Source organism: the organism of the source record quoted next, unplaced genomic scaffold (genome assembly GCF_019419815.1).
Source record: "Pyrus x bretschneideri cultivar Hongxiangsu unplaced genomic scaffold, Pyrus_bretschneideri_v1 Contig9, whole genome shotgun sequence".
Classification (NCBI taxonomy): domain Eukaryota; kingdom Viridiplantae; phylum Streptophyta; class Magnoliopsida; order Rosales; family Rosaceae; genus Pyrus; species Pyrus x bretschneideri.
In genome coordinates, this window is record NW_025999831.1 from 691,521 (window position 1) to 702,486 (window position 10,966).

Below are 10,966 nucleotides of genomic sequence, written 5' to 3' on the forward strand. Positions count from 1 at the left end.
AAATGATTATAATATTAAGATTTTGGACCCTTATTTTTGTCTTGTAAATGATATTTTAAGCACTAAGTATTTAATTTTAACCAGTTTGTAAATTGCAGCCTGAGTTGGCATTCGTGTGACAAGTAAGTCTAAGTTGGCATTCATGTGACAACTGTGTCCAAGTTGGCAATGGCATACATGTGATTAGTGTGCTACAGCAATTAAATTTCAAACAAAAAGTCGCTTTCCTTCCCTTTTTTTTTTCCTTTTTGGGCAAGATCCGGCATAAAAGATTGAATTAGATTTTCTTTTAATTATTATTATTATTAAGTGTAACTTTGAAACTATTACAATAATTTTTCAATGAACAAACGATATTATCTAACTAAAGAAGTGGGAGACTGGGAGCCTCACAATGGACCAGACATAACAATTTACATTTGACGAGAATCGAACTTAAGACCTCTAACTAATAAGTGAAAAAGAATACCACAAACTGTATAATTAAGTAGTGAAACTATTACAACAATTAGAAAATAGGGAAATTTTCCGACCCATAACACATCGGTCATATCACTATGATATTGATTAGATATAAAGAAAAAAAATTCTCTATTTAATCCTTTTAGAGCTCATACTCAAAACTCTTTGATGTCCGCTTCATTGGATATCGTGTTATGATAAGAAACATTCATATAATAATGCAAAGATTATTTTTTGCAAAAAATCAATTAAACTAAGGTCACTTAGTCATTGAGCTGTATAAAAATAGATGAACAAATATGGTAAAAACCTAAGAATTGTCTATCTATTTGCTATAGTTGATTGACTAAACGATTATAGTTTTAATTATTATTTTTTTGGCAAAGATGATATTTACAAAGTAATTTAAAATATGCAAGGTTTATCATAATCATTGTTCCTACTTATTGTTAAGTAGCCAAACATTGTTCATCTTTAAATTAAGTAATTTACACCCTTTAATTAGTTAAATACTTGATTAGCATGCATAACCAACTGAGCTACAAATATTTTATTATTAATTAGAATTTTTAGCCAAAATGATCCATAAGATTAATATAACTCATCATTTTGGTCCATGTGATTTGAAATCAATAGAAGTAGTTCATGAATTTGTCAACTATCAATTATTTTAGTACTTTCATGAAAAATTATATTAAATAAGGATAAAAAGACAAAAATACTCTCAATTTAATAAACAATGGGTCAAATGATTTGACAAAAATTAGAGTATTTTTTTTATTTTAGCCTTATTTAATGAAGATTTTTCATGAAATGGTCAAAATAATTGATGATAGGCAAACTCAAAGATTAGTTCTATTTGCTTCAAATCTTAGAGACCAAATGAAGAGTTATGCAAATTTCAAACATCATTTTTGTGACGAAGAAAATAATTATACATTTCTTAAATCAGCCAGTAGGACGTAGACACGCTAATCACGCGTTGAACCCGCGTCCCCAACTCTAACACCTTACCAAATGGCGTGTCCTGATTGGTCCTCCCCGCTACCTTCATCCCCAAGTATTACACGGCGATCCACCATATCACTTTCAAAAACGCACGGGGTCCGGACAGAATATCAAGAGACAAAAATATCTCCAGCCCAGTGGGCCCCTTTCAAAGTACAACCACCATAACTGTTTTTCAAAACAATCGTCACACCCTGGAAACTCTCTCCCTTTCTCTCTCTCTCTCTCTCTCTCTCTCTCTCTCACTAGGTCGGTGCTGAAACGCTCTCAAATTTCAGGGAGCCCCACATGGATCGGAGCTGGGATGACCAAGAAGGCGACTGGTACAGTAGAAAAACCTCCACCGCCTTTGACCGAACTTTCAGGATTTTTATCGAACACCTAGTCGGCGTAACTATTCGAGCCCCTTATATACCCACTCCCAAGCTCCCCAAACCGCCATTTTTCACCCACCACACCCACCTTCCCTCCCTCTCTCTCTCTCTCTCTCTGTCTTACCCAGTTCACTGCCATTAACAAAGAGTGAGAATTTCGTTCTATGAGCCCAAAAGACAAGAGCCACCCAAAGTCTCCACCCACTTCAGCTGAATTCGACCCGGAATCAATTGGGTTATCGGAATTTCGACTCGAAGTGTCGGAACCGTTACTGGGTTCTCAGCCGATTCCTTCGTTCACTTCTCTGTAATGGAGTTCGAAGCCTTCTCTTCTGTAAAACCATTGGGGGCTTTTAACTTCACTGAAAAAGTTTCAATTCCAACGTCCGTCTATGGGCGGCGGTGGTGCGGAGGACGTGGTTGTTCCGCCGCAGCCACTGGAATGTCTGCAGGTCACTCTGGTGCCTCCGTTTCTGTCCAAGACTTTCGATTTGGTCGAGGACCCCTCGCTGGATTCGATCATATCGTGGGGCTCCGGCGGCCGCAGCTTCGTGGTGTGGGACCCATCGGAGTTTTCCAGATTCATCTTACCGAGGAACTTCAAGCACAACAATTTCTCAAGTTTTGTGCGGCAGCTTAATACTTATGTGGGTATTTTGCAGTAACACAGCCTGTATTAGCTGCTGTGATCTGTATGTAATTTTTTTTTCTTGTCCTTTAATTTTTTAATTTGTTTTTCTTTCTGTGTTTTAGATTTTTTGTTTGTTGTCTGAATTGGGTTTGATGAAGTTAATTCTGTATAGATGTAGCTGAGGCGATTAGTATTTGTATTAAGCTCGCGATGTAAGATTCTGTAGGAGCTGGTGTTGTATTCTTAACTCCCAATTTGTTGTATGTGTAGAGGTTCATATGTAATTGACCAAAATGAAATAATAAAAGGATTCTTTTGTGAGAAAAAGGTTTCTTCGATGAAAAGCTTGGCAATTTGTTTTCCGGTTTCCAATAGTTTACGCAGGTGAAGTGACAGAAGAAATGAATTGCTGCTTTTGTTGTTCTTGATGATGATGATGATGTTTATGATGTTGTTGATGCTGATGATGATTGATGTTGTTGATGATATGATGATGATGTGGTTCTACTTTAATGGGCATGTAATCATCTCATCTCTCTGGATAATATAAGATGTTTTTTAGGATTGTCTTTAATCATGAAGCTTAGAATAGTGAATCTAAATGGAAATGCTAGAGGTTGTTCTTTTATTTATTTAGTAGTTAGGATCGGAGGCTTCTACGAGAAGAACATCTTCCCCTCTTGAGTATGTACTGTAGAGGGGAGTCCGTCAGTTAGAATTTGGGTTCCCTTCGAAATCTGTTATTATACAAGTATATATTACCCCAATAAATTTCTCTTACTGTTTTTGATGTGATTTACAGATTGTAAGCAAGGTTCAGTTCTTCATATGCATGAAAGTTGATGGCCTCACATTGTCTTCTGTGATGATTAGATTGCTACTTGAATGATTGTATATATCTTTTGATTTCTGTTATATCGCTTTCCCATTCCTTTTTTTTTAATTATTTTGGGTCTTGCATTCAGGGTTTTCGCAAGGTTGACACAGATAAGTGGGAGTTTGCGAATGAAGCTTTTCAGAAGGGCAAAAGACATTTGTTGAAGAGGATCCAGAGGCGCAAGTCACCTCAGTCTCTGCAAGTTGGGAGCTTTACTGGGCCTTCTGCGGAAGCAGGGAAGTCTGGAGTCGAAGGTGAGATAGAGACATTGCAGAAAGAGAGGAGTATGTTAATGCAGGAGGTTGTTGAATTGCAGCAGCAGCAGCGGGGCACAGTTGACCGTATGAAGGTAGTGAATCAGAGGCTTCAGTCTGCGGAGCAGAGACAGAAGCAGATGGTTTCTTTCTTGGCCAAGATGCTTCAGAACCCGGCATTCGTGGCCCGACTTCAACAAAAGACTGGACAGAAAGACAGAGGCTCTTCAAGGGTGAGGAGGAAATTTGTTAAGCATCAGCAGCATGAACTCAGTAAGTCAGATTCAGATATGGAAGGCCAGATTGTGAAGTACCAGCCTGCTTGGAGAAACCAAACCATATCCTCTACAGCGCCGGATTCAAATCCAGTTCCTTTGAACAATCTCCTCATTATCCTTCACAAGTTACGACAGGAAAACTGGGTTTGGATGCTGAAAGCACGGCATTCCAATTTGTGGACGCTGCACTAGATGAATTAGCAATCACACAAGGATTTCTTCAAACACCAGAGCAAGAAGGCGAAGGGGCATCAAGCATGGTAACTGAAGATCCTTTTTTCAAAGGGAAGAGTGTTCTAAGCCCACAACAAGAGGCTAATCCCGAGCATTATGTCTCTTTCGAGGAAGGTTTGTTGAAGGACAGGACTTTTCCAGAACTGTTTTCTCCAGGGTTGGAGAGCATGATTAAACAAGAAGACATATGGAGCATGGATTTTGATGTCAGTGCCGGTATGTCAACTTCTATGAATGAGTTATGGGGTAATCCAGTCAACTATGATGTGCCAGAGGTGGGAGTGACGGGTGGATTGTTAGATGTCTGGGATATCGATCCCCTGCAAGAGGCAGGAGGGTTGGGAATCAATAAGTGGCCAGCCCATGAATCTGCATTTGATGAGCCTCAGAGTCAAGGTGTCCAGTCTGCATCTAAAACTACTGATCCGTAGGGCTGCATTTGCTGCCCTTTCGGATCCTAGTCATTTTAAGTTGCAGGGGTCAGGGGTCTATTATATGGACGGTTTATTAATGAATATATTAATTTGATAACAAAGTCTTACTCTTTCTTAATCATCCGCTTTTATTCCTTAAATCTTCGATTTCCGTCCGTCCTGATATTTGTTCTTTTCCCAACTCTGTTCTCACCTATTTTGTAGGTTGCATTCCTTCTAGTTGTAGGCTCCATTAATCTCAAAGTTCTGTTGCTAACAAATAATAGAGCTGTGAAACTGCAGGTCTTTATCCTCTGGAAAGGTAGCATCGCTTCCGCTGGGAAACGGGGTCGTCCGTATTGGATTTTGCCCTTCTGAGCTCGTGAAATTCCAGAAAGGTAAACTGTTTGAGTTTAACAGGTACAGAAATTAGTAGGCCAATCTGTTGAGATCATTCATCTTCTCGTTGGTCTCCCAACTTTTAACGTTTACAATTTTTTGGACTGGATTTCTCCAGTTGGTGTGCGAATACAAACACCGAAGAAGCATTGAGGTGCATTACATTAGCGAAGAGTTGCTTTGAAGAACTGCCAGCCTTCTCAAAAACAGGGAGAAGAAGATTAGCGAACGTTCAAACTTGAAGCCGGCGAAATGGGTTAAGATTAGGCTAAATCAAAGATTCAGACGTCCACTGTCATCTTAAGGTACTTTATATTTTTGGGTTCATCTTTGGTAGTCCGGACTACCGGCTAGTTCAATCTTGACCATCAATTTTTCATACAATTGGATAGCGTCCGAATCAGCCTATGCCCAATCCGATTTTAAACTTGATTGGGCTGGTTAGAATGAAGTAATAACCTGCTCAAATCCAATCCGACCTCTACTGATCATTTATTGTGTTGGGCCCATGTCAACCCAAATTCCACTCGATTTTTATCTTAAATAGCTCGTGCAGATATTTACCTTATCACATTTCATATTATATTGAGAGGGCTATACTTGAAATTTGATTTCTGGTTTCTATTTGAACAATGAATGATAGTGTTGCTTTTATGTTTCTTTTGGTTAAAACTTTGGTGTTGTCTTGTAATTAATTTCAACTTTGCATATTTTAATAATGTAATACAATATTAAACTTGATAGAGTTAGGCAAACTTGAACCAAACCTTTGTAAGCCCAAACCCAATTTATACCCGGATAAACCAACATGAACTCGAAGTCAACCCAAGCTTGAATTATGAATTTCGGATTAGGATTGAGTTGACCATCTAAACCTCCCAACCCACCCGAATTGCATCCCTACTACTCGACTATTTTAGAAAAGTTGTATATTTTGTGCTTTTATTTAGTTCAACTCTGAAAAAGGAGTCCTTAGCATCAGAGATGGCAAAAGTTGATCAGAATTGTATCTGCTATTACTTGAAGAATTGAATTAAGTCATATTTAGTTAAATGTGGCAAGCAAACTCTCAGAAATATAACTAAAGAAAGAGACAACAGTACATAACATAAAGCCAATCTTGACATTGGAATGTCGAATAACAGAGCCTTTCAGGCAACAAATTGCTGACGCAGTAACTAATTTTAACTCGCGGAGACGGAAGAGGCTATTGAAGCAGAAGGAATACAACAGATATAACTCATGCTGGGAATGCAACTAATTATATAAGCTAGATCTGTGAAATATGGAAGAACAAAAATCCCGAGCTCCGTGGAGATCCATTACACCTGCTGACTCTAATCCTTGCAAGCACTGGCCGAAAAGCCAAAGTCTGTTAGTAGCAAGGGAGTAACTCAACTTAAACCCCTGCAGAGTCCGTTTGTCTGAAGACTCACTCGGCATACTTGGTTGTTGTAGGATCATGGCGCTCCCTTTTAAGTTTTTTTGCTTTCTTGGGCTCTAGCATGTCTTGAACCTTTGGTGTACGCTCATTACCCTCGTGTTTCATTCTAGCTTCGCGTCGCTCCCTTTTAACTCCCTTCGTTTTGCTAGGCACAAATGTATCACCAACCTTTGTGTGATAATACACCGTATCTCCAATCTAAACACAGAGTTTGTCAACAAAAATGATAAAGAAATATTAGTTAGACATGCTTAACATCAGCGTACTGGACAAAATGTACAGTAGAAAAAGACGCAAGTAGAGAAGAAATGGTTCAGGTCATGTAAACTAACACTCGCCCTCTAGACCACAGAACAACTGCTATAGTGAAATAATCTATGTTCGCCGTTTACCTTTTGATCTGGGATGTTGATTTTCCCAACCTTGCCCCGCAGTAGGTCCTGTTTAATATTCTTGTCCTGGAAGTAATAAGAGGAATTGCGTTACAGACATGTTACATGCAAAAGAAACCAGAGAAATCAGAAGGAGATTTAGTATTTCAACCTTCTTAGGCTGATTTTTGCCTTCTCTCATTGCTTCTTTCCTTAGGCTTTCATTAGGAAGGCGATGCCGACGAACTACTAAATCCATGGAGGGGCCAACTTCAATTAGCTCTATCCGTGGAACTACTGTGCCAGATTTTTTAAGTCGCAGTGCACATTGAGTAAGAACCACTTTTTTAGAAGATATAGCTGTACATACATATACACGATCTAAACCGGCAAGATTTAATTTCTCTACAACCTGCACATGTCATTTTTATGCATATATTAATATCCCTCACTAAATTCAAAAACGAGTAACGTGCAACAAAATGGCAGCAGAGATAAACCTCTCCTCGCAACAGATCAAGCAAAACTTCCTTCAAATGTTGCAGCTCTCCTGCGCTTTCAAATCCTTCTCCAATAAAGCAAATGAAAGGTTTCGTCCCCACCCGTGGTGCTAGTTTCTTGTCATATGTAAACGATTCCAATGGTTTATAGTTTTCAACACCAACCTCTACAAGATCATATATATGGTGATCATAAGTTCTCCCTATGACAAGATTGTCAGGCCGCTTCTTTGAGTGAGAGCCAAACTGCAATATAAGAGCAATTAACAACTTCAAAATTACATTTGAGAAATCGGGAAATAAACACAAACATAAGATACAGTGCCTGATCTTATTTAGGCAGCACAGGGGCTCAGCATTCTAAATAGGGCGAGTCAAGAACTCAGTTCAGAAAATGGGATAAACATCGATCATCATGCATACATTTTGAAAAATGAGTAGATGTAGTTGGAATATAAAAAATTCAAGATATAGGCTTGCATTTAAGATAAAGTCCACATCAAAACTAAAAAGGTAAAATGGGACTAACAAGAGGGCAACGAGCATCCTTGGCATTCCAAAATGAAGGATGATAGATAGAAATAAATACAAATACTTTCATTGGTTGTGAGCTGCTTTTAGTTATTCTGTGTTACGAATTCTGCGTCTGCAATGTCCAAACATATAACTAAACTAGTTTGTCACCTACCAAATCCATTGCAAATGCCACAACAGGATCAAAGAGGCATGTTCATCATAGAAACATAAACTGAAAAAAATCAAAGATTTCCAGAACATTGAAAGAATAGTAACAAATTGAAACCAAAGATTTCTACCAGAAACGCATTCATTCTAATGAGCAACTCAAAGAAATAACAGAAAACAACCAAACATCTTCCAAAACGTTCATCAATGCTAGCAATAAATCCTGTAAAACTAAGCAAATGCTGCAACACTATCGAAATCCAAATAACCTTTCAAATCCGAAACGGAAAACAGTTGCACAACACACACACACATATATCTATATGTTTATTTATTCACACACACACACACACACACACACATATATATTTATTTATTTTTCATACCAAGCTCACATGAAATCAAATTATTGGAGAAGCAAAATGCTGAAGTAGTTTTATACTTACGACGAAAATGCTGCAATCGGTTTTGTGAGAGAAGAACTCAAGGGAAGTATCACCCCCACTTTCAAAAGGGTTAATATCTTCATTCCTGCGGCTGAATTTCACAGCACTGTCCTTCTTCAAATGGTAAAGGTCCGATAACGCAGAATTAATCACACTACTCGTCTTCCTACCGTGAAGAATCAACGTCTTCTTCCCCGTCTCAACCTTTAAAATCATACAAAACCCAATTGAAAAATCAATAAAAAAATCGAAAAAACCAATACTCAAGTTAAAAAATCTGAACTTTTGCTTTTAGCCATGAGAAAAGAACAAATTTTCCCGAGAAACAAACAGATGTGAGGAACTTACGATCTTGGGGGCACGTTTCTCTAGCTCTCTTCTGGCCTTTCCACTCTTGGGAGTTCTCACTTGCAACCAGGTTGGCTGCGAACCCTCTGGCTCTCTTGTGGCCTTTCCTTTCTGGGCAGTTTTCACAGGCAACATGGTTGACTGCAAAATGTAAAACCCTCTGAGAAATACAGTTGCAGGACTTTGGAAGGGAAGCTAGGGTTTTATTCCAAACCGACGGTGACGACTGTGGACCCTGATATGATGTCATTAGGGTTTTGTGGGCTCGTATGGACTCGGAAAATTTGCTGCTTTACTCGGCCTTCTTCGGCCCATCATTTGTAACCCATCTTAAGCCCAATCTCTTTTCTCTTTCCCTTTCTCTTTCTGTCGAATCTCAATCGTTCACTCATGAAAAAATAAAATGTGAGAGCGAGAATTTCCTTTGTAGCCTCGTAGGTGTTACATAAAGAACGTGTCGTTATGTAGATTAAGAGTATTTATTTTTTGCATACGAGCCTAAGGTTCTAAATTCGATTTTTCTGTCATCCAATATAGGTAGTTAATGTTGTCTTTTCTATTTCAATATAACTCAAGCTTTTAAAATATTGAAATTATACTAAAGATATTACGTACAACTATTGTAATTTGACGTGTGTCATCTTAGCGGCAAATGTTAAATGTAACCAGGTATATATAAAAAAAAAAAAACTATTACACAATATAATTTCTTCACCTTATACAAGTTACACATACTTACACATGAGAGTGCTCCTTGATTACCAAATAAAATGGTTATACGCTGCCTAAATGTTTCCCCAAAAATTTGTACATGCGTTAATACCCCACCGCCATTGCCACCATGCCTTCACCGCCACTGAAACCACCGTTGTCTCCACCATCGTTGCCCCTTATCATGACCATCACCACTAACATCACACATGATGACTCATCATTATTTTGAATATTGAATATTTAAAACTAGTGGAAATGCCTATTAAATAAGCCATTAAAAAGTTCATTATTTGAATATTAAAATTTAAAACTAGTTGAAATGGCCATTAAAAGTTCATTATTCATTATTTTGAATGTTGAAAACCTAAAACCAGTGGAAATGCCATGTTAAATAAGCCATTAAAAAGTTCATGAGAATCCATGAGAATACACTAAAATTCAAAATAAAGTCCTCACAAAATCCATGAATTTCTATAAGTTTATAACTTGCTCACAATCCCTTAAACTTTTATTTGAATATCATAGTTTGTAAAATACAAAAAATATGTAAAAAATACGTGCGCATATTATTCGACATTAAAGAAAGTTTGAAAAATTCGACCTTTTTAAAATTTTAATATTTATTTAAATATTATAATTTTTGTTTTTCAATAGTATTTTAAAAATACATATATAATATACAAAATTTATGTGCATTATTGTTCGGTATGAGTTACCGAACCGAAATTCTTGTCCCGATTCCCAAACCGGAATTTTCAGGACAAGAAGTCGAGAGAGACTTAGAGAGAGATTAGAGATCACAGAGGTGATTGGTGACTCAAGTGAGTCACTTGTGTGGCCGGATTCGAAAACGGAGAGAGAAATCGGCGAGGAATGTCGTGACGCTGAGCAAGGTTTGAGTTGAGAGTGAATAGTTTTGTTCTTCGGTAGGTTTGATAAGATTCAACGGTTGAGATTACATCTCAACCGAATTCAACGGCTATTAAAATTCTAAATATATATTTAAAAATTAAATAATATATATTTTTTTCGATTCTGTTGGGGATTATCAAAATGTCGAAAACTTGAGACCGATTCCCATACTGAAATTTTGGGATTGGTTAGGTATTGGGTACCGAAATTATCTGGATTTTTGGTTTGGGATTTTTTCGGTTCAGTTTCGGGAATTTTTCGATTCGGTTTGAGATTTTTGGTATTTTTTTTCCAACCCTAGAAAATATATCTAAATAACGTGTATTAGACGTGAAAAATATGTTAGTACTTGTATCATAGGTTGAAGTACTAAAAGACGTGCAATTTAACGAATCATTGATATTTGTACAAAAAATGTAAGTATTTTTAAAAAATATGTTCGTACGTATATGTATGATACGTTAACTTTATCTTATCATGAGGGCCAACTTTTGGGGAAGAGATCATTTCCAGATCTTTCCCGCCCACCAATCAAATAATTCGGACCTTTAAAATTTGATCTAACAGATACAAACAAGAGATCATTTTAAAAGTTATAATAATTTTACCATTGAATC

At 37.4% G+C, this 10,966-nt stretch overlaps 2 protein-coding genes across 2 annotated transcripts; one reads left to right on the top strand and one right to left on the bottom strand.

Moving 5' to 3' along the window:
* The first annotated feature begins 1,679 nt into the window (after positions 1-1,679).
* LOC103944300 (heat stress transcription factor A-3) lies at positions 1,680-4,665 on the top strand. The gene is given in 5 exon segments (XM_009354724.3): positions 1,680-2,147; positions 2,150-2,232; positions 2,234-2,491; positions 3,441-3,978; positions 3,981-4,665. Coding segments are annotated over 5 exon segments (1,587 nt in total). The 5' UTR covers positions 1,680-2,008; the 3' UTR covers positions 4,550-4,665.
* A 1,334-nt stretch (positions 4,666-5,999) lies between these two features.
* LOC103944299 (ribosome production factor 2 homolog) lies at positions 6,000-9,328 on the bottom strand. Its single transcript, XM_009354723.3, has 6 exons — positions 8,724-9,328; positions 8,376-8,579; positions 7,246-7,491; positions 6,918-7,157; positions 6,767-6,832; positions 6,000-6,572 (listed from the first exon to the last, which is right to left on the bottom strand). The coding sequence occupies exons 1-6, from the start codon at positions 8,856-8,858 to the stop codon at positions 6,363-6,365; spliced, it is 1,101 nt and encodes a 366-aa protein (XP_009352998.2). The 5' UTR covers positions 8,859-9,328; the 3' UTR covers positions 6,000-6,362.
* Between the last annotated feature and the right edge of the window lie 1,638 nt (positions 9,329-10,966).